Source organism: Puntigrus tetrazona, chromosome 17 (genome assembly GCF_018831695.1).
Source record: "Puntigrus tetrazona isolate hp1 chromosome 17, ASM1883169v1, whole genome shotgun sequence".
Lineage (NCBI taxonomy): Eukaryota > Metazoa > Chordata > Actinopteri > Cypriniformes > Cyprinidae > Puntigrus > Puntigrus tetrazona.
In genome coordinates, this window is record NC_056715.1 from 17667546 (window position 1) to 17692322 (window position 24777).

The following is a 24777-nucleotide window of genomic DNA, read 5'->3' on the forward strand; positions in this document are numbered from 1 at the left end:
TTAGTGCTGGGCCAAGATTATTCACAATTAATCACATCCAAAATAAAAGTTTTTGTGTACATTTCTTATGTAGATACATACACATGCATGTAAAAATATATATAAATAAAATACTATACTAAATACTAAATATACATAGTACACAAACATATATTATATAAACAAAAAACTTTGGATGCAATTAATCCCTGCCCAGCACTATTAGTAGTAGTACTAAATAATATAAAATAGTGTTGTTGTTATATTATAAGTATTATTTTTAACAAATAAAATTACCATTATGACATTCTAATGTTAAATAAATAAAAATAAAATAAAAAAATTCTAATAATATATGTATTGTAATTTTATTTTAAAGTATAACTCTAAATTAAACTGTAATTCTAAACTATGTAAATAAATTCCAATACTAATATTTATGGTAGCAAACATTTTAAGCGTATAAATAAAAAAATCCATGGCAGATGTAGTAAATAGTTCAAATTTACTATCGCAAATATTTCTAGCTCATATAAAGATTTTATTTGCGAACAAGAGGCAGCACTTAGAAATGATGCAATGTGGAGGACGAGAGAGCAACCGCTTCGGGCCGCTCCGAATGGATCTACTCAGAAATCTTATAAAAGTTATATTCTTAAAATCAAAAGTCTTGGGATTGGAGAAAACAAAGCTTTTTTTTCCTTCTTCTCAACATTTATCTGCTTTAATTTCTTTGATGGTTTTTCAGGACCGATGCCAGGCCATGGTTTGGGGAGAGACTCAGGTCAAGTAAGTAAATTACAGTAAAATGGAAGGTCTTCCTCATCAAAATCTAACCTGACTTTTACAGGCTTACTGTCAGCCTCGATTACTTCATAGAGGACAGAGATGGAGCTTTCATACACGTTTACACCTGTGCTGAAAACAGGCAGCAGATCGGGGTGAGTCACGGCGGTCAGGAACACGTGTGATCACCACCGACCGGCTTCGACCATCTAAACTAAGACGTTTAGGTTTTCTGCTCTTTAATCATGTTCTCAAGAAGTCGCCACAAAAATGGTATTCATACATAGACATTTTTATAGCCAAGAAAAAACTGAAAATACTGAATGAAGAAAGAATATCTTACAGATGCTAATGTTATTTGTTTGCATGTGTCAGATTTCTACATATGTGACATTAAAAATATACAGGCAGAAAATTATATTTTCAGATACTAAAAATATTATATATATATATATATATATATATATATATATATATACAGAAATATCAAAATGATATAAATATATTTAAGTCATTTTTGTATTTTTTGTAACAATTTTTTTTCAATTAAAGAATCTGTATCAAATGAGGGCATTTTATAACAAAATGTGTAGACATTTTCTGATTGGCTCGTTGCTTTGACATGGGTTCAGCTCAACGAAAGGGTGTTCACAGAACTACACACATTGTGCGTGTAAACATACTCAATATATATTCTAACAAGAAAAAGAATTTACAAAATGACTAACAACGTATATATTATAGATTAAACGCCTGTAGGCAATACTGAAGAATAGAAACATTTCTAATTGCTATGCTTAGACTTTTTTCCCTATATGGACTAAAGTCGATGCAGTTCATTGTTTTTTATAAAGAAATTCAGTTCTGACTGAATGAAACGATCAACAGCGTGGATCCATCAACTCACTATCAGTATGCACACAGTATTTATTACACAGACACTGCTTTCTGTTCAGAAGTTATCTCGTCTTCAGTCAGAAGGCCTGTTCTTCAGGATTCTTCCGCTCGTCTCCTGCCTGAAATCCTCCCTTGCTCATCCCGAGCCGTGTGTCTGCTTATTATGCCATTAGTCGTCCCGCTCCTGCACGAGACAAAACCCAGTCCCTCTTCAATCTAAAGAAAGTCCTGGGTTTCTTCCCCTCCTGAAATTACCCGGCGACGCGTGCCTGCGTTTCTAATTGCGCCGGCCGTCCCCGGAGACGAGCCCCTCCCCCCGGCCTAATGAAAAGCCTCGGCCTTAATTACTCCTGCTGAACGCTGATTGTTATTGACAAAACTCCTGTGGCTCGGACAAACGGCTCTAGATTAGCTCCATTACAGGCAGCGCTCCAAGAGGAAGAACACAGCGATAGAGGGAGAAAGTGCCATCTGACAATACAAAGTGAGCAGGAGACATCTGTAACTCTCACTCCAGCGTCTCTGTCTCTGTCCGGTTTAAAGCCGGACTCCAAATATGTGATTGAGGGACAGCAGCGGGGGCTTTTGGACGACTGAGACTGTTTGATTCACTAAGGTACATAGACTGTTTAAAGCCGATACAACGCAGCCAAGATCAACGAGTGTGTGTTTAAACACCTGACGGTCACGAGAGTCACGTTTCATAATGCATCAAACCGAACCTTTAGACCAAACCTTTAACACGAAACATTTTTTGATCCATCAGGCTTTTATGGTTCATATAGTCTAATATAGTGAGAATGCAGAACAAAAAGCCTCGTACTGAACAAAAATATGCTTTATGACGCAAAAGTAAATGCGTGAGATTTTTATTAAATGATCTAAATATCGCTAGATAGATATATGAGAAAAGAACAAATAAACACTCCTCAGAAGATGCGGTACATTTAGTAAAGTTTCCGGAAACAATCGCTGTTCAAAAGATCCTAGTGATTAGATTTGAGAAAGTTACTGATGGAGAATCAAGTAAAGCTGAGCTGCTCTTCTTCTGACGTTTACTTGATCAAAATCGGTCAAGATTTGACAGAAAAAGACTTGAGAAGCAAGGCACTAAAAGAGCTTTTACTGTCAGATGACAGAAGATATGGAGGAGACTGAGTGTTTATCAAGTTTAGTAGTTTTAAAGGGTTTACAACTAATCACTCGGCCAAATGAATGGGTTAATGAATTTAAAAAATGGCATGACCAAATACAGTAACTCTCTTGATGAGAGAGATTTCTGCTTGAGTGTTGTCTATGAAAGCAGAGCAGCGCTCTGGACACACACACACACACACACACACACACACACACACAGTCCGTGTGATTAGTATCTGGTTCAGAACACACTGCTCCTCTTGTCCGTGCCAATCCGATCTGACAGTGTGATGCTGCATGTCTGCTCTGACCTGAACATCACGCACCACAGAAATCTCTGCATTACAGATCTCAGCTTAAAAACACAGAAAATAGCCCATCTGTCCGCGGGTTTTAACAGCAATAGCTAACCTCACAGATTTCTCTATTTTTATATGATTTACACAAATAAAAACAGCACACTAGTTTTATTACTGATTGAGTGAGTAAATGTTTTCCCAATGAATCAGCCGTTTAAACAAATCAGTTGAGTGAATGATTCAAAGACTCACTTTAATTTCTTATTTCATTTGTTTCTAAAGCTATTTTTCGTAATGCTTACATATTTAACACAACAATGACTTTTTAAATTATCTTTTGAATATATATATATATATATATATATATATATATATATATATATATATATATATATATATATATATTTTTTTTTATTAATATTATTCAGTATAAAACCTTTGGGTTTGATTGATGTAAAGAAGTTATTTAATCCGCTCTTGCTGTCTTCTGGTCAGTTTGGTCATCTTATCATATGTCTCTGTAACAGTAAACCTCTTATAGGCGATCAGATGGATTGATTACTGTAGCGTCACTGCTGGCGCCACACCATACATCGCCATGTCCGTGTCATGATAATGTCAATATGCACATTGTCTTTCTATTGACAGCTGGTCATGCGTGGTTCAGTGGTTCTCATTCTCAGATCATGTGATGAAATGAAAAGGTTAGAGTCACATATGTCTGAAAGTTTGCCTTATATGGAAATATCAGTGAAAATGTCTTTGTGCTCACTACTGATAGAGCTGCTTCAAAAAAACCTGACTTGACCGCTGTGCTTTATTCGTATCTGGAGCACATGTCTGTATTTAATTGATGAAAAATACAGCAAAACAGACAAATATTACAGGTTATGTGAATATCTATTAAATGAATAGTTCACCCAAAAATGAAAATGCCCCATATTTTACTCACCCCAAAGCCACCCTAGTTTACCAAGCTTAAAAGAGCCAGGATGCATTTCTAAAAAACTCACACTGTGTTCGTCTGAAAGAAGAAAGTCATATACACCTAGGATGGCTTCAGAGTGAGTGAAATATGGGGTATTTTTGGGTGAACTGTTCCTTTAAGATGCACTTTATTTCTGTGATGTCCAGTCTTCAGTGTCACATGATCCTTCAGAAATCATTCTAATAAACTGATTTGCTGAACAATTTCTAATGATTATCAATGTTGAGCTACCCAATATTTTTCTGGGATTTTTTTCCTGATGTAACTGTCTTTTTTTTTTTTTTAAATAGAAAAAAAAATAGAATTCAAAAATAGAAAAAGGCACAAATCAATATATTAGTATGATTTCTGAAGGATCATGTGACACTGAAGACGGGTGTAATGCTGATAATTCAGCCGTGCATCACAGAAACAAATAATAATTTAACATATATTTACTTATATATGTATATATATATATTTCACAATTTCTCATTTATTTTTTGGATCAACTAAAAGCAGCCTCGGTGACACATCTTTCAAAAACATTAAAATAATCCAAAAAAAAAAGTCAGAAGAAGTGCATAACATACCTTGTATTGTTCTTTTGAAGAAGGCCTTGCAGGCTTCACAGGAGGCCACGCCGTAGTGATACCCCGACGCGATGTCTCCGCACACCAGGCACAGGCGTTTTGGGATGGAGTTGAGCATGTATTCGCACTTGATGGAGCCGGGGTCCTCCAGTAACGTGCTGGAACAGTCCTCATAGCGCTTGCGGCAGGCGCTCCCCGCGGCGCTCAGCGGCCCGCCCGCCGTGAACATTGGCGGAGAGTCTAGGCCGTTGGAGTGGCTGTTGATGGCGCTGCCGTAGCCTCCGCTAGCGTCCGAATGCGCGCCGGGACTGGGGTGGCTGGCCGTGTCCACCAGAGAGGACGGACTGGAGGGCTCTGTCTTGATGTAGGAGCCACAGCTGGACGTCATGTGCCGCTCCTCAGCAGCCATTCTGTTCAGCAGCCTGAAACACACAGAGCTGCGTGAGGCACAGCACACTAACGGATATATTATAAACAAGTCTTTTTACAATCAAATCAGGAGAACAGCAATGTAACATCAAAATTAAATACACAGTTCTGGCATGAAATTCTAGACATCAGTATCACATGGCACAGCTGAGCGGTTCTCTCTTGTATCACTCACTGCTCGACATTCAAGACTAGCGCTTGCTTCAAAAACCCTCCTCCTTCCCCAGCTCCACCTGTATAGATCTGCTATGGGGTGATCTTTTATGCTATACGGGGGTTATTCTATACATGTTATATTTGTAGCAGCAGTGTAGCAGATCTGTTCATCCAGACCAAATACTTTGTTGTGTATATTACCATGCCTGTTCAATATGCATCAGTTTAAAATACCAACAAAATACTTGTTTATAGGTTAAATCAAGTAGAAATTATTCCTTAACCCTAACAGCTCTTGCATTTTGATCTAAAAGAGAAAATTCAAAATTCATATAATAATTCATTTGTTCATTCATTAGTTTGTTTAAGAGATGTAACCATTTACGGGTAATTGTGGACCCGATATGATCTATGTAAAATAATAATAACGGTAATAATGCAAATAATGATATATTTCAGTTTTTTAATGCAGTAACGGCAGTGAATTACTGATCAGATAAAATATAATATAAATATTAAGCTATGACTGTTTAATAAAATAACAATTCTTCAGGTCCCTAATGGACTCATAATGCAAACATTTTATAGATTTTATATTGTACGATCACACACACACACACACATATATATACATATTTATTTTAGCCAAATATCACAATATATCGCCGACATACAGCACATGTTTGTAATGTCAAATAAGTGCGTGTGAATGGTTGCCAGATTGGGAAGATTAAGTAAAAATGTTGTGATTTAAGAGAAGTTAGATCCTGATTGATCTGATTGGTGACTCATGACATCTAGAAACTATATATAGATATTGTGGAGACTTGTCCCCAATGCAGGATAATGGTAATGCCAAATGAAAACAATGTTTCCAGAACAAACTAGTCCAAAATCACAGGCAGTTAATTGAGATAAGAAGAAATCGCGATTAAAATATGATTCACGGTGCAGGCCTAAAAATGTTTCAATGTGAATATGGATCTTAAAAATAAACATTTTAACACGGCAAACTTAAAAACCATATTCAACTTGATGAAAAGAAGAAAACAATATCATCTCAGGAATCCGATGAAGATACACACACTGTGTTCAAAAGCCAGTGAATAGTGAAGGATATCTTACATAGTCGCTAACATCTCTCACATTTTCGAAGCATTTTACTATTTATCTTCCTGCTTACAGATAGTCGTAGCTAATCAAAGCTGTCCAGTATTCTCTCAAATGGTATATCAATTCCACAGAAATCTGCAGACATTTATGAGGATGCAAGAATCAGAAGAAGGTTCGGCTACGCTTTATGTATCATATATTATATAGACTCAATACATTACTCAGTGATCTTTTCATATGTAATTGAGTAAAAAAGCCCAAAAAAACAGGTGTGTATCACGGTGTGGTTCAGGAAGGATGGAACCTTTTAACAGCTTTTAATCTTCTACACAAGAACGACTAATAATACAAGCAGGCAGACTTCCACACACATTAAAGACGAGACCGGACAACCTAACAGAACTGATATACTCACAGGAAATTACTAAATTAACTAGACACACCTGAACACAATGAGACAATTAACAGAAAGTAGGGCACACAGAGCACATGGGACAAGAAAACAAAACAAAAGAGTCCAAATAGGCTACAGTGTGACTGTGCTTATAATTATTAATGTGATCATACAACGTGTGCATTGCATGTCATAATTAATGCATTCAAATACTTTTATAATGCATTAGATGTAAATGCTGACATCACAGACACGCAGCAAACTGAACACAAGCATTTGAAATAGACAGAGCCTTATTTATTTGACTCCAGCCTATAAATAATTAACATTACAGAGTGTAGCGGGGGTCACGATGGGGTTACGCTCAGCTTTTTTAGCTGTGGAGTCGCTAGCATTAATAAACCTGAGCTTTCCTTCATCCCAAGCAAATCATGTGGTCAGATCCAAACTAAACGTCAGAAGAAGTAAAACAACTTCTCAGTCCACGTTGTGTCTCTTGTGATCACTCAGTCAGTGTTTCCATTTCAATGTTTATATTTAAAAGAATAATTGAGGAAGAAATAATTGAACATAATTGTATCTTTGTTATAAAAACCTCATTAAGTTTAAATGAGTCTGTTCTATACAGTAGTAAAGTATAGTTGTAGTATAGCCTACAAGTCAGTCAGTTTTAGGATCCAGTATTAATGTTAGCAACATCTTTTTGTCCTTGAGAAAATTTGGCGTGCACTGTACCTGATTTATATATCCAAAAAATATTGAATCGAATTAAATCAAATTGGTAGTAGAAATGAAATGCAACCTTTTAAATGAAAATCTAATCTAATTGTGAAATCTGTGTCAAAACCCAGCTTTATAGCAACCTTATTTTAGTACTTTTAAGATTATATTTTGTATTAATATAACATAATTAGAATAATTAATACCTTAATACATGAATATAATAAATCATTCATATTTATGTATGTATGTTTTATTTTCAGTAAATAAAAATGATATATATATATATTATATGTGTATAAAAATAGCACCTCCCCACTGTAAGCGAGCGGCGTGACTCGGCAAAATGGTGGAAAGTTCAGTTGAAAGAGCAGCAAGGCTTCCTTTAGACAGTCTGTTTCTCTGAATGATTTAATTGTAAGTGCGGGTGATGCCGGGTTCAAGGCCAGGGGTCGAAGGTCAACCTTATTTTCTCGCCCTGGTTTCCCGTGCCCATGGAGATGGGGTCAGCGTGTCAAATTAAATCTCATTGCAGCGTTTCGCTGCCTCTTGTGTCATGTATATTCAACGCTGCGGCAGGTGCCACCACCTCTGGAAATTCATAGAAAGGTTAACGGCTAAAATAAATAATAAAAAATAGCTCCTTGTTAAAACACTGACCTTGTGGAAAAAAGGCCTGTGCCAGAGAGCGCCGGATACCAGCGGAAGTGAGCCAATAAAGCTCGTTAGTCAGAAACCTGATGAAACACAGCTATTTATCTGGGAGGTTTGATGTTGATGTGTGAGGAACTACAGTAAAACAACAAAACATCATCACAATCACTTGGGCTTTTAGTCACACACACACACACACACACACACTACAACTTAATGCAGTTGTACTTTTCAGTCTAAATGATTTCATTTGATAACATAGGCTGCAGATAACAGCAATTACATTATAATAATTCAATTTATAGATCAAATGTAATAATGTTAAATGAAAGTATTAATAAGATTAGTGGGAAAATGCCCTCTATAAAGGGAAAAAAACAATGCCATTGGCTAAATCTAAAAGCATGCAGATGTATGTCACTCACAGCTATATACACAAGGGTTATGTTTTGGACAGTGATAATACTAAATGCATGATAAAACTGCGTGTTGACAAATATGGATGAAGTCCCTTACATTATACTGTTTGCTCGTCTAGTCATTTAAAAATGATGTTCTTATTTATAGCGTGGGTCAAGCCTGTGAAAGCAGGAGGCTGTTACTGTATTCAGATAAAGATAGATGTGTGTACACCTTTCTGCACATTCATTTCATTTATTAACAGCCATATATTAGAAACAGCGGCATGCAGGCAATTCCATTTAGGCTTTATTCACAAACTTCAAGGGGAGCTTAACCCCAGGTCAAAGGTCACGCTGAAGGTGACACTTAGCATAATTGCATAAATGTCTGAATGGCTTTCTGTTCATATATAAAACATGCGCTCAGAAGAGAGTTTCTTCGGCTGCTCCAGCTCTGTATTCTCTAAATCTGATGCCACTGAAAATATGTAAATATTTGACAAAACGTGACACTAAAATATCTCAGGACCGTCCAGAAACATGTTTTAAATGTTTTAAAATCCACTTAAAAATTTCAAAACAAATCATTCACACGTCCCAATAAAGTCCCATTTAACATTAGGTAAAGCACTGACTAAAATGAACTAATAATGAACAATACATTTGTTACAATATTTATGTTTAATAATGCTAGTTAATAAAAATGCGACTGTATATTTAATTTTATGTTAACGGGATGATTAAATATTATTCAGAGATTTTTAACAGATAACTTCAGATTTTTACTAGCGCATTTTGAAATGTTAACATGATAATAAACTACGATTATTTATTTATCATACTACATTTTATGTTCTATTTAAACCCGAGTTGTGATTCATGAGTTTTGACTGATTCAATAAATGAATCGGTTCATAAGAGTCGTTCTTCAGTGAATCAATCTACACTGGTGTTCATCTTTTATGGCATGCAGCTAAAGACAATGAAAGACAATAAAAACTATTTCTCCTGTTGTACAACCATAGATTCATAACTGTGTTTTTTACGTTTACAAAACTGCATTTGGCAGACACTTTTATGTAAAGTGACTTGCACTGCATTCATTTGATCTGAATATAATGAAGTGGAGTCAGAGAATTCTTTCCTTCCTTCGTGTTCAGTGCGGTCCAGCACCCGTTCACTTCCTCGGGCCGATCCCCTCACGTCTGCTTTTGTCCACGGTCGAGCCATTTAAATTCATGCTGAGTGGAGGCCCCTGAGCATCATGTTCAGTTCGGCCCTAATCTGATTCCAGCCGCTCACACTAACAGAATTTCAGCCACCGTAATAGAATTGCTCCACTGCCACAGCGCTGGACACCAGCTCACCCTCAGCTCTGCTCTGAAGTCTATGATCTTTAACAAAGTGCTGTTACAGACAGCAGATACTTCCTAAACAAAGCCCAGAATGCAACAGGATCAGGCTACAGTGAATCTGAACATCACACACACACCTGATCATACTAACTATTTATCTAACTACGCACTATTATATTACTCAGCCATACAACATCTGGAGCAGGATTTAACAGTACATTTCAGAAAGAAGAGCAAAACTGAATTAAATGGGACATTGTAAAGTAGAAAGACTGAAATATCATGTATTGTAAAATTTACTTCAATTATCTTCAACTTCTATGAACATTTTTATAGTTCACGTACACTAGCGTTCAAAAGCCAGTATTTCTCTTTTTTTTTTTTTTTTTATAAATAAATATATTTATTCAGCAAAAACACACTAAACTGATCAAAAGTGACAGTATAGACTTTTATTTTATTTTTTTTGCTTCAGATAAAAGCACCAATCAAAATGAATTCAGACAATTTTGTCCAAATTTAATATAAGGTATGACAGGTCCATCAATTTAAAGCTGAAATGTGTGATTTTAAGCAAGACTTGTTTTTTAGTCATGTTTTTATCTATTCTGATAAAATTACACTAATTCTCAAAATTACACATATTCAGATAAAATGCATTTATGTGCATGTTTAAAAAAAGTATTTGACACACAATACGTCTGTCAATAAAAGCATGTTTAAGGTATATTGTCAATTTAATTTCTTTAAAATATCAGTTTATTTCAAATTGTTCTTCTGTGAAAGAATCCTGATTCAAAGATGATTTTCCCAAATACACTGTGCAGTTTTAATCATTGATAATAATCTTAAATGTTTATTGAGCAGCTGCTCAGTATATCAGAATGATTTCTGAAGATCACGTGCACATCTAAAAGAGAAAAGCTTCCAAATGCAATGAGTCTTTCATATTTGAGTCTCATAGAGTCAGCGGGTTCGTGGCAGTCACACACACACACGCGCGCGAGCGTGGTATCAGATGCCCCGGCGGGTGGAGGGGAGATCGGTCAGAGGGCTGCAGCTGATGGGCTGATAAAGGAACTCAATTAACTCCTGACATGCTCTCGAGCTCCTCATGCAGAAACACTGTTTACTCCACAAACCCCTGCATCTGATGTCCAAGATGAGGACAGCAGTGTTTTGTGTGAATAGAGCTCTATTTCATGGACGCAAATGAAACGGGCTTCGTCCAGGGCTCCAGGCGAGCGGAGCGAGAGCCCACCGAGGGCCACTTGGAAATGTCTGCCCATAAAAAGGCCCTGGGTTAACAGCTACCGAGGGAATACAGGGCTCAGGCCGACCCTGGGGCCGCTCACTCGTGTGTGTGTGTGTGTGTGTGTGTGAGCAGCACTCGCTCAGGCCCCTGGGAGCCGTTTTAATCTCGGGCCGCGGCGGAGAGCTGCTCATTCATTAGTGCAGAGATAAACAGAGAGAAGGGGAAAGGTGAAGACGAGCACTTTGTTAAAAAGCGAAAGGAGGAATTTGACAAGGATTTATGAGCAACTGATCTAAAGAGGTGGAACACAGCCAGTGAGAACCAGACAGAGAGAGAGAGAGAAGAAGAAGAAGAAGAAGAGCGCTTGCTGACCCTTCAACAGCATCAACAACAGCGCTTCTGTGAACATCCTCATGCAAATCAAGCTGATTTCAATGTGAAAATATGACCAGGGTTGAGTTAACCCTCTCTCTTACAGCAGGGCTGTCTCAACTGTGTCAGGACGTCCCACAGAGATCAGACGACCCAATGCATGCAGGGAAATTGCTCCAAACACAAAGAAATATAGCGTGTGACTTTAATTAAGTTGTAGATTTTACTAATCATTTTGTCTATATTATATCATTTTAAATGGCCTTGTAGTGTGACAAATTCATTTTTTAAAAGGGGAGGTGGTGATTTTAAGTAAAAACATATATTTGATTTCATTTCTACTCGCCTTTTTAAGTAATGAAGTAATTTTTAATTAACAGCATAAAATTAAAATAACTGATGAAAGTGGAGATGCATGGAGTACCACTGAAAACGTTTGGTGTTATTTTCATTTGCGACACAGATTTGTGTAACTCTCTCAAAATACAGGGCACAAGCATAAAAAATATGCATACAATAAATATTCTACAAGCATTCATTTATATGCTTTTTTAGACATCAAGCTATTTTTGAGTGGAGGAAAAGCTTAATGTTTCGTTTTGAAATATTTATTAATTAATATTATCATACAATATATTTTATTTAGTATTTAGTATGTGATTTATTTATTTATTTAAAAGCAAATTAATTCTGTATTTATCTAAAGCATTTTTCTTCCCGATTTAATAATTCACATATCACAAGATTCACTTCACAAAGTACAAATATTTAATGTCATCTCTCAAGTAACATGACCTCGTAATAATTCTATACGAATGAGTTTAAAACATTTAAAACAGTGCAGCATGTCACACTACAGAACATCTTGACTTTTTTTTTTTTTATTGTGGCAACAGAAAATCACGATGACTGGTGAAAACTGTGATGCATCAATTACAGCTTAAATGTTTTTAGGTTAACTCTCTCAAAATACATAATTTTAGAAGTGCTACTAGTAATTATGACAACCACCAGCCATGTTTCCCTGCTGTTTTAAAGCGGTTCCTGTGAAAGGGCAAGTAACTGAATGAATGAGACGCTGAGAGTTTGAGCTGTGGAGGGAGAAAGAAAGAGACCGGTGGATATTGGGTGACGGTGCCCGGTTACCTCAGGAGGAGAGACCGGCCCGGCCCAATTAAACTACGGGCTAGGGATTCAATTTAGTCCGTCTGCCTCGCATGGCCTCTGAAGCCTTCATCACACTACATGAGCTCACGGCTAGCCTTTAGCACAACACAGAAACAGATCACATCCATCGATCCCTCCGCGTCCTTCCTGAGCGCAGGATACACAGGAGGAGAGACACGTACTGTAGGAGGCATCTCACTCAGCTGCTAGCCGTTAGCTCTAGCAAACACAGCTTGCTCGAATCAAAGTGAAATCAAAGGAAAAACACCAAACCCCAGACTGGCTTCATGTCAATATAAGTGAAGTGTGATAAAACACAACACTGGATGCAGACCGCTGCATCATGTCAGTGAACTCTCCAATCAACTGGCTCAAAAATAAACATTTCTTTGCATACATATTTAATTAAAAGCTGCTGTTCACCATTATATTTTCTATTTGTGTGTGTGTGTGTACTATATTGAATCAGAAAGAAAAAGGAAAATATCACCGCTTATATAATTTAATATAAATGAATAACATAGCTAAAACATAACTAAATAATCTAGAAAAGCATTTACTGTAATTCATAAATACATAATAATAAATACATGCATAATATGTAATATAAATGAATACAAATAATTAAATAAACCGCATAATAAGAAATCTAATTAAAAATTACAATTATAATATAATTACAAATAAATAAATAAAATATTGTGTAATAATTGACCTCTCCCCTAAATCATGTGTGTTAAAGTTGTAGAAAAAACATTGGGGAACGCCTAATATTTACAAAAATACCTAAATAAACACATATTTAGTAATATTTCATATTTCACCCCATATTTCCCCAAAGTGTTGTGTTTTAAGTGTTACACAAACATCTATTTCAGCAGAAAAGAGTGCACCTCAAACACTAAATGTGTGTGTACGGTGTCCACTTCTACCGTCTAATGAAGGAGTGTGACGAGTGCGGCGGTGAAAGAGTTAACATGTAAAAGTGTGCGAGCCCAACGGTAAAGCTCCCTCTTGAATTGAACAGTTCATCATATGAAAAAGTAGTTCATTCCTTGCATGGAGCACACTTGGGAAGGTTTTTTTAAAATCGTTCCCCTTTTTTTTCCCTCTTTACACTAGAAATAATGCATATTCCTCATTTTTCTGCTAAATAATTAGCTGCCAAATCAAATATGCTCCTAATGTAAGACATTCACGCCGCCTGAACAAGACTGTCTTATCCTGTGTGTGTATGTCTTGACACATTTACTTGACAAACACAGACACCCTCACATACAAATATAAACCATGAACGCCTGTTTTCACACCGTCTTCTGTAAATGAACGATCCTAAAGTCAGATGACCTGTGAACTGTGTTATACGGACTACTGAAGCTCACGCAGTGCATCTGGCCTCATCAAACACACACACGTCATTTTCAACTTTTCTTGAATCTGGGAGAAATCATTCTGCTAACAAAATACATAATATAATGATTTTATAAGACATTATATTGTAGTTTCAGCACTCATTTTAAGTGTTTTGTAGTGAGGCTACAATAAAGGTAGGTGTATGTTTTTTTTTTTTATTATTAGTTTTTTTCAGGCTAATATCAGTATTTTGTATGTGTTCTCAGAAACAGGATAAAATGTGCATGTGCACTCTGTGTGTTTATTATGTATAAATACATTAAATACAAAAAATATATATATTTATTACTTTTTATTTCTATGAACCTATACACTAATGCATAATGTCCAAGTAGAGCATCTTAACTTTTTAACTTGACGTAATGACACTTCTATGACCAAACTGAATCAACAGAATCTTCGTTTAACACGTTTACCAGATAAATAACTCAAATAACCTGTTTTGCTGCGGTCTCACATTTTCACTAAAACACCAAAGCATGCCGTATTTTAATACAGAGAAGTTAATATCAAAGCTTCTTGTTATCACACTCCTCTCTGTACTGTACTCTGATGAGCTTTGCATCAAATCCAACATAATCGGCACCAAAGGCACGGTATGATCTTGCCTTTTGTGATATTTGATCAAATATTACTATTCAGTGATCAATTCAAGTGTCGTTCTCATATCCTGAAAGCAGAATAACGGTTCCTTCTTCGAGCCCCAGCTCACGGACTGTTAATGAGCAGCGCATGACAAACTCAGGTGACGCACACATAAACGGGCGCAGGAGGTTTTCCGTGTCATCTGACTGCGGCTCACCTTCACGAGCGCAGCGGGTTTCCACTGTAACGTCCTCAGGTCCTCGGGTCAGCCTGAGCCACAGTTACCTTCCCACAGACCGAGGCGAGCTGAATACAGAAGCACATAAATAACTAAACTTATCAACCTTTAGTCCTTATTTCCTGGTGTGTCCGGTGAACAGTATTTTGAGACCAGCTAGTAATATTAGACAGATGTCAATGTGGAACGGCTGAGTGATTGCAAGCTCTGATCTAAAACACTCTCGTTGATGCAGTCACTCAAACACTGTGCACGAATATTCTACCTTCAACTCACAAACCATGTAAAAAACTAAAATACTGAAGGCAAATTGTGCTTTTCTGCGGCAAAACTGAACTGTACATACAACAGAAGGCTTTTCCTAACACTCTACCTGTCACTCAACAGCAAGTCCCGCCCCCTGCCTCTCATGATTGGTTGACAGAATTTGACTCTTTGTGCTTCTCAAACGAACAGATCCATGTCTTCAGGTAAAACCACTTGAACATTAACTTTGTGGTCAGTAAGATAATTCATGGTTTCCATAACAATAATAATCAGAAATGTTTGTTGAACATATTAGAATGATTTCTGAAGGATCGTGTGACTGGAGGAATGATGCTGAAAATTTACATTGTTAGAATATTTTACAATTCATACTCTGTTTTGATCAAATTAATGCAGCCTTGGTAAGAAGAAGAGGCTTCTTTGAATAAAATAAAAAAAACTCCATACTTAGTTTTGTTAGTGCTGTCAAATGACTAACAAAAAACTAAAGTTTGTATGTGTACTATGTTTATGTGTGCGTGTATATATATACACACAAACACACTCACACACACTCGGTACACACACATATATTATGTAAACCAATTTTTTCATTTGACAGCACCAGTTAACAGATATGCATGCAAACCGAATGCACAAGGACAGAATATCCGGTCAGAAACTACAGAATCCCGACAGGCCGCTGTGCATCTCACACACCTGTGGCGACATCATTTCCTCTCCTAAACCCCACCCAGTTCCTGGCTCCTCTGCTCCCTCCCGCAGTGCACCGAGCGTCTCAGCCGTGGCACACTCAGTTTGGCTGTCAGCTGGAATCAGAGCCGCAATGGTGACAGACCGTTTCAATATTGATTTCATAAATAAACAGAGCTAACCATCGATCCTAATGTTATTTTGCATTTCAATTACTGCTCAGAAACATAACCTTCAAACGACTGGCCGCTCGATACCAATACCATTCTCTGATAAACGCCCGCGTGCCGCCCCGCGGACATTCAGCCTCACGTTTTTTCTCCTCTCCTCTCCAAAGTGTAAATTAGCGGACTTAGCATTTTCCCCCCGCAACATTTGATTACTGAGCAAATCAGGACACAGCGCTCGGATCGTTTACTCTCAGTGTGTGGGATTGATGCAAATAGAGAGAGCAAGTGCTGCGGACAGGCCACACGTTAGCAGAATCTGCATTCAGTTGCACGTGCAGCTTTACTAAAACTAAAACAAAACCGCAAAAATATAATAATATACAAAAAGGAATAAATGTTCATTGAAATAGAAAATACAAAAACAAAATGTATGAAAAAATATAGAAATGAATCTAATTCTTCTAATTTTCACTGAGTTTAAGTTGATTACTAACATAACTAATTAAGTTAATTAAAATTATTAGAAACTGTATAGACAATTTTAACTAAAGTTTTAGTAATTTTGTTGTGTTTTAAAGAAATGATAAAAACACAAAAAGACAAAAAATTTTAAATATACAAATAAAACTGATTCAGATTACATGCTGTGATAACACTAAATTGCAGTACATTTCAAAAAGTTTATTTTTTGTTTGTAAAAGTACTAAATAGTCAAATTAACGTTTAAAAATCTGCAACTTGTGCTAAAACTGCCATGCTAAAGTATTTGTTTCAGACAAGCCGCGCTGTCTATAGCATCACTGCTTCCTCTGTGGTCTCGTCTGAGTGTGTGTGTGTGTGTGTGTGTGTGCGTGTGAGACCCCCCATGCGGCATGCGTTGGAGGGCCATTATCCTCAGCACGCTAGCGGAGCTGGGTTTATTTTTAAACATGCTGTCACGACGTGGCCAGGATGCCAAGGTTACCTCGGTGAGAACTGGGCGATGCCGGGCGGCTCGGTCACTGCCGCAGGGTGTGAGAGCGCTGAAAGTGACCCTACCGTCAAGACAACATGGCCCTTCTACCTCGGAAATTTGTCACACTTTTAATGACTGACAGATACATTACACACTGCACTCTTCAAAATAAAACAGCAATGCCACAGAAGAACCTTTTTTAATTTCTTCAGACAAACATTTCTTCATTTTTCAGTCACACTATATTTTAAGGTCTACTTCTCACTATGCCTCACTAAATTCAAATTCCTAATTAATACTAGTTGTTAGGTTTGAGTAACGGGTAGGATTAGTGAGGTAGAACATGCAAAATAATAAACGGGCGATATGTAAAAAACACGCATGCTAATAAGCTAGTAATAGTGAGAATTGGCCACTATACTACTATTTCTGATCATTTCAATAACTTTTTTTCTATTAGAAGCACCCTTCAGTGCAATGCAAAGCTTCCACGGGTGTTAATACTGTCTCCTGCAACACGGTTGTTATAACGCAAGCTCATGATGCATAAAACAAGCCGGTTCAAGAGAGTTAGAGGTGTGAGAGTGTGAATCAGGATTATATGTGCACAGATGACAAATATAGAGCACCAGAGACCCTCAGCAGAGCATGTGTCGATAATAAACACGTAACGGAAAGAACGCAGGTGAGCGCACATGAAAACACCGCTCTGCGCTCACGCCGGTGCCCGCAGCCTGTGTGTTTGTTTGAAAAAGCATGCGGCGAATGGAGAAGCGTGCTCGTTTTGGCCAAAGGTCAGCTGGCCGGCGAAGGGCTCGCGGAGAGAGAATCGAAACCCTCTCCAGAGCTCATGAATATGTGGGCTGACCACAGCCATGGATCTGTGTGAGTAATGTTTTCTGAAACCAAATTACTGTAAGCTGATCCCATCTGGATAGTGTCAGAGCCGGCCGCTTTGGTTACCCGCGATAGCATCTCCTCAAAGACAGCAAAAATCTGATTAACCCAACAGCACTGAAACACTTGCTCAAAGAGCGCCGAGCTTTTAACTTAAGATGCACTAATGCAATTCCCACCGCTGCTTTTTTCTCCAACCTAATGCGATAAAACGGAAGAGGGAAAACGGAAATGCCGGAGATACGCGCTTTGTGCGCTCGATCTGCCAACTCGGTAATGAAGTCAAACAATTGTTCAATTGAATTTGTCTGGCCGTGCTTATGGAGGGTTTCTGCATACGAATGTAATCCAGCTGTCATCCCGGCCGAGAGCCTGAAATGAGGCCGCAGCGAGCAGGAATATGTCTAGTCAGTCTTCGCTCCGGGTCATATTGAATATCCCAGCTGAGTAAAGAAGACGTCAAAGTGACCGGCTGCATCGCCACCTTTCCCAATGCCTCGGATCTACGCATGAATACTGAAACACGCGGCGTGCAGTTTACAAACAGAAGCGGCATCAATCTCACCACACGTGCCAGTAAACATTAACCGGTGGCCTTTCTCGGTGCATCTGAGGACAGACACATGAAGCCAGCCGCTGACTATACTCTAATTTAAAACACGCATTTTATTAAAGCATTTCAACAACAATGGTTGAAATAATTTTGGAAATGCTTTAACTAACTAAAATTAAATAAGTGTGTTTTTAATAAAACAAATACATGTATAGATTCACAATAAGGCCAATCAAAAACCTAAAACAGGTTCTTTTATTCACACACACACACACACACATTAAACACTCTATATATTATTGCAATTATATTATTGTATTAAAATTAAAATGCTACGGCAGATGTGTTTTAAATTTTTATTTCACAGTAAATAAATAGCATTCATTTTATTTCTTTCATGCAAAGAAATTAAGAGATAGAATTATATAACTACCGAAACAAAATAATTTGGTGCATTACCAGCAGGACAAATAAAAGTGTAGCGTGAAGGTGTTTAAGCAACAAACCAGCAGTGACGGTCAAATTTATGAGACACGTATTTAATGACAGGCAAATAAATCAAGAACTAAATATGCTGTATCTTTTAAATGTTTTAAAAACTCTTCACAATAATTAAATCACTATTAAAGAAAAGGTCACTGTAGCCTTCAGTGGAGCTAGAATAATTTACACGAAATGAGCTGCTCTTAATAAAACGGAGCGTTTCAACCTATACAAATGTTTGAAATGCATTTGAGAGCAACTCGTTGTGAATAAAGGTTTTTGTAATGGCAAGCGCGGCTGTGGAGATGCCTGCGTGGAGGTGTCAGGGCAGCTGAGCTCTATTGAACCTCTGTAATCCGTCTTAGTGTAAAACTACAAAGCAGCTTAAAATATGTGTGTTTAAGATGACTAAAGTGTGCAGAGTGTAATCTAGTCTAATTTACCCAAACACACACACACACACACACACACACACACACACACAGTTTGCATTCGGCCCCTGTCAGAACTGCCGGTGTGACACATTACTGAGAGTAAATGAAAAAAATCCACCACATTGTGCTCAATCTTTCAAAATGTTTATATATATATATATATATATATAATCCAAGCACAAAGCAAGAATTAACGGAGTAGTTGCTGTTTTAAACTAGATAAGATGACTGTTTATGTTAATAGATCATTTAAAAAATCCTGTGTAAAATAACAATATTCAAAAGATAATTCTGGAGAAAGTGTTTCATGCTGAAAAATAAAAAAATAGAATTTCTTTTGGTGAAAAATAAGAGTAAATCTTCTTTCTAAAGGGAGCGCATTATTCCACAGCCCGGCGCGTGCTGCGATCTCAGACGGCCCCGGGACACCTGGAGCCCTTCAGCCGCTCCTCTGGGGCCACTACAGCATCCAGAAGACCTTTCATTCATTTAATAAACAAACATCCGTCCTGTGCCTTTTGTCCCGCCTGAACCCTTCAGACTTGTTTTCAAACACAAGCGGCTCTAGATGAGCGTCCGACCGCTGGGACGCATGCGTCGTGCAACACACTACAACAAAACACTACACAGAAGCAGAAGAAAACAAGTGTCCCTAAACTTCACTCTGCTCACACTAGGAGCGTAAAGTAAGACGCCGTCCATGCAGATGAAAGCACATCCCTATCTCAGCAGCAGAAAGTTCAGCCAGCGCAAGAAAACTGTACCGGCGACATCCAAAGAAGAAGAAACACAGACAGACAGATGCGGTGTTAGTGCGTGAAAGAGGAAGATGCACCTACTGGTTATGATAGCTGAGAGGATCAGGGATGCAAAGTTCGGAAATGTCCATCAGCCCAGTTTTAGCATTCCAGGAGGAAGAGAAGAAGGAAAGAGGAGACGCCGGACACTCGCCTCTCCCCCCAAAACCACGAGCGAGCACCTTCAGAAAAGTTGCGGCGAAAAGCCCCTCCAGCAGCGCAGCCCACCGCCAGCTCAGGTACGCGTGTGTGTGTGTGTGTATGTGTGTGTGTGTGAGTGGGGGGAGGGGGCTGGTCGGGTGAAGCGGAGAGAGAGAGCGCGAGCGAGCGAGCGAGGAGGCAGGAGAGTGTGCTACGATGAGCGTGTGAGCAGCAGAGAGGCAGAAATGAGTGTTTGCATGCTCGGTGTCGGCCTCTTTAAGACTGAAGAGCTTGATGAATATGGAACAGCTGCTGTTGGCTGCTGCCTCGGGGGGCGTGGCTTCAGCACACTGATGGGGCGGTGCTATAGCGAGGAGGGGAGGGGAAACGGCAGGAGGCGGGGCTGATGTGCAGTGTGCTGAAATACTCCCACACACACACACACCAGCAGCACACCTAAGCAAATATATATATATATATATATATATATAGCGAGAGAGAGAGAGAGAGAGAGAGAGAGAGAGAGACCACACGGATAAAAATACTGATTTGTCCTATCTGAGGAGGAAAACTTTTATCATCCTATAATACTCCTTTTTGTTTTGTATTATTTTTGAACAGGATTATTTGTCAGGTTGAAAAATCTGTTGATTTGTGTTAATTGTACGATGCTATTCAAAAAAATGTTTTGCTTGGTTTTTCACCTGCTTTAAATAAATGTTACATTTAAAAGCTAATGCAAAAAAAAAAAATTCCATAAAAATTAACATTACAAATCTTTAACAAACAAGTGCTCATCTCCTTATTATGTTAAATGTTACGCAGCACATAGGAGTCAATGTTACAGTAACATTATCAAAATTATAATTTACTTTTGACACATTTGCTTTATCATTCTGTGAGTTTACATTTTATTGAATTGAAATGAAAATAGCAATGCACTGAAATGAAACATTAAAAGATGCATTTGACCAATCCGACACGCGTTAGCAATCACACTGATGATTTTTTCTACTTTAAAAGCGTTCTGCTTCACTGAATCGTTCGCCGGACAGTCAAAGAGCGGACCTCTGGGGCGCGAAGCTTTATAATCGCCGGAGTCTCTGTGTTGATCAAGCCTTGAAGAATGCAGAGAATGCAGATATAGCGTTTCACAGCTCCTCTGCTGCATTTTATAAGAATCAGAAGAGAGCCGTAGAGAAAGCACACACACATGACGAGTGGCCAGTGTGAACAGCTGCCCGAGTGTCACCAAACACACACACACACACACACACACACGCACTGGGGAGCAGATATGCATTGCAAAATAAATCATCTTGATGAATCTCTTTCGTTCGGCGGTTAGGTGAGCTGATTTGTGTATTTTTATTGGTCGACATATGCTCATGATTCCACATGACTCCTGAACCCCGCCCTGCTCTATTCAGAAGCTCGCGTTTCCATAATCAATACTAAAACATCACACGAGCCCTATTGATCATCACAGGACTCACTGCGAGCCTCAAACCTCGAACCCGGCGCATTCAGTCTGAACGGTCGCGTATTAAAGGACAGGCAAAAAGAGCGTAAATCAAAGACAGCAGACATGACGTCCCATCAGAACAGTGTCTGCGTTTCCTGTAACTGTAAAACATATTCTCATTTCTTTGTGAACAAGCAGTACGGGTGCCTGTGCGGTTCATACAGACAAAACACAAACACGAGCGAAAAAAAATAGTTGTGAAAGAATCCGCATGTGCTTTTTTTTCCTTTTCTTTTTTTTAAATCTATCATCATCATCCTCATCATCAGCGTGTGGCTGATACGGAGTAGATGATTGATGTCTCTGGGGTTCGGGAACATACAGTAATTTAATTGAAAAACATGGAATTAAAGGTCATTCATCCACGAACCTAATCCATACGATTTGCGTACAATCCCTTTGGAATGCTTATTAAGGTCTGGTCTTATGTTACACAGGATTTGATATCAAACGCTGATATTGTGCTTGTGTTAAATGATGAGATATCTCTAGATTTAATTTAGCCGCACACACACACACACACACACACACCAAACTGCACATGATAATGCAATAATTAATACACACAGATAGATTTAAAACAAAAGATGATTCGCATTTAAAACCGAAAATTAAAGATTTTGATGCACAAGCAAGTAGCTATAATTTAGGTTGTGCAGTTATTATTCTCATTCTGTTTCCTGCTGTCATATTAAATTGATCACAATAAAATCAGTAAAGATCTACATGCATGTGTGTGTGTGTGTGTGTATATAGTTTCATCGAGTGTAGTGTCTTATTCCAGCTCTGTATGAAGCGCTCAGCAAAAAGTCAAGTTGTTTTATTGATCACAGTGTTAACTACTCTTCTTTATTCCTGACAGATTATCCGAGTTTGTCTGATTAGGCACGTGCATCCGGGCATTTCGATCGATTTTCATAGCTATACAAAAAAAATGCATTTTTAGAATTGTATTTAATTTAATGTATAAATAATTTGAGACTCCTGCGCACAGCTGTGACTGAACCTCGTAAAAACGCAAGCGTAAAAACGTACTGGAGAGAAACTGGAAAAAAGACACAGTAAATGCGTTGATCTGAGAGCGGTGTGGGTTAGGTTTAGGTGTTTGATTCGCTCGGTTGTGTTATAAACATAAAAAAAAAAAAAAAAAAAAAAAAAAAAACACGAACTAACGCAAGAAATCAAGCGAAAGCTAATCGATAGAGCTTTGACAGATGTGAGTAAAACACAACGGTGTGTGAAAGTTCCCAGCACTCCACAGGCTTTAAACAGCGCGACAATTCACTGACGGCGAGAGAAAGAAGACAGAAGAGAGACCCGTCCCAGAAAAGAGGATATATTGAGTGTACCTGCAGACACAGACACACGGAGCTCGTCCTCAGGTGCGTCTCCATCTCCTACTGAGCGCGTTTCACGCGGGGCGCCACCGGACACGCATTTCTACGAGCTCCTCCTCCCGCCGCTGCCCGCCGAGCCCGGGATCGAGCCTGCCGCTCTCAGGCCAGCAACTTCTTCAAACCCTTGCAACTTTTCGGGAGACGCACGTGAGACGTCACCTCAGCCCCGCGTTCATTTGAGTCCTAAATTGTTTAAATAAAACTGATGTCAAGCGAGAAAAAAAAAACGCTAACAGTATTATCGGTGCGTCTTTACCGATCGCGATTTCAAAACTCCAACGGCTACTGTTGCCATGGTGACCCGCTCGCGCTGCCGCGCTTTCGGCGGCGCGTAAACTCTTCTTACTTCGCGATCGTTGAAAACGTTTAATATTCTGGATTCAAACTGTCCCGTTAAACCGGTTTATTGTTAGTGAAGTAGAATTGTATTAAAAATTGTCATTTGTGATTGTAAATTGTAAAAAAAATGTAATTTAAATAAACGTAAACAATTAGCATGTGCTTATGCTAGTCTTAAATGCTAGCCATTTATAACATAGTATTATAACTTATTATTACTAAGTAATTTAGGCCACATTATAGGCCTAGCCTGCATTATGTGACCTTGGACCACAAAATCGGGCATAAAGGTAATATATATATATATATATATATATATATATATATATATATATATATATATATATATATATATGTATATATATATATATATATATATGTTGTATATGATTCTTGTTGGGGACAATTTTATTCTACACAAGCTACACAATGATGATCTAGCAAACACAGAATGTTCCTCTAAAATCTTAAAAATCAGGTAAATTTCACAAGAAGCATGTGAACTTCAATAAATAATAATAATAAAAAAAAAAAACCATGCTGCCATTGCATTAGATTTCTGTTACCGTGAGAATCCCGAGCAGAGGCCAATGAAAGGCTGCAAACAGGAATCTCTGGGCTGGAGCACTAGTTAGTTGTGTTGACTGGGTGGATTTCACCCATGAATAAATCAGAAGAACAACGTGAGCGTCTGGACTGAGCTGAGATCACACCGGAGTCTGCAATAATCACTGGCTTACGTGTCACGACTAGTTTTGACCAAAATACAGTTTAAACTGACATTCAGGCTCATTTGCAGCTGTAATGAGGTTTATCATTACTAGTAGTGGTAGTATTTTTAATGCAATGTTAAAGGTTTCCTTTTGTTTTCTGTTAAATGACAGACAAGGAGCGCTGCGTCAGTGATAAGGGATGAGTAGTCTGCTCTCTCAGGTCTATCAGTGGGACATCCCACAGGTAGATAGATGCATCTGGTCGAGAGCTGATTCCAGCAGACACCACTAGAGGGAGGGCTGTTTCACCACAACTTAAACAGCAATAAACAAGCACCAAGCACTTCTATGTTTTTGTTAAAGCCTTATTTCAAAGACATGCTGATAGCAGCTTGTATATAAAAACAAAACTTACTAGCTTTTTCTGTCAAGGACTGGATAAAAGAGACCAGGTTATAAATAAACGAATGATTCCACTAGTTAATGATGTTTGCTTATTACAC

General features: G+C 38.2%; 1 protein-coding gene across 7 annotated transcripts in view; it reads right to left on the minus strand.

The window, feature by feature from the left end:
- The window catches only part of esrrb (estrogen-related receptor beta), a 53226-nt gene extending 29956 nt beyond the window's left edge, over positions 1-23270 (minus strand). The window contains exons 1-4 of one of the 7 annotated variants that reach the window (XM_043263334.1): positions 16103-20557; positions 15877-15986; positions 14890-14978; positions 4659-5080 (exon numbers count right to left, since the gene is read on the minus strand). In XM_043263334.1, coding sequence (XP_043119269.1) covers positions 4659-5067 — 409 coding nt within the window. In that variant the 5' untranslated portion in view covers positions 5068-5080; positions 14890-14978; positions 15877-15986; positions 16103-20557. Of the gene's footprint in view, positions 1-4658; positions 5081-8130; positions 8260-14889; positions 15546-15876; positions 20558-23174 lie in introns of those variants that run through there. The other 6 variants (XM_043263335.1, XM_043263333.1, XM_043263337.1 and 3 more) reach the window with 6 other exon arrangements.
- Positions 23271-24777: the final 1507 nt, after the last annotated feature.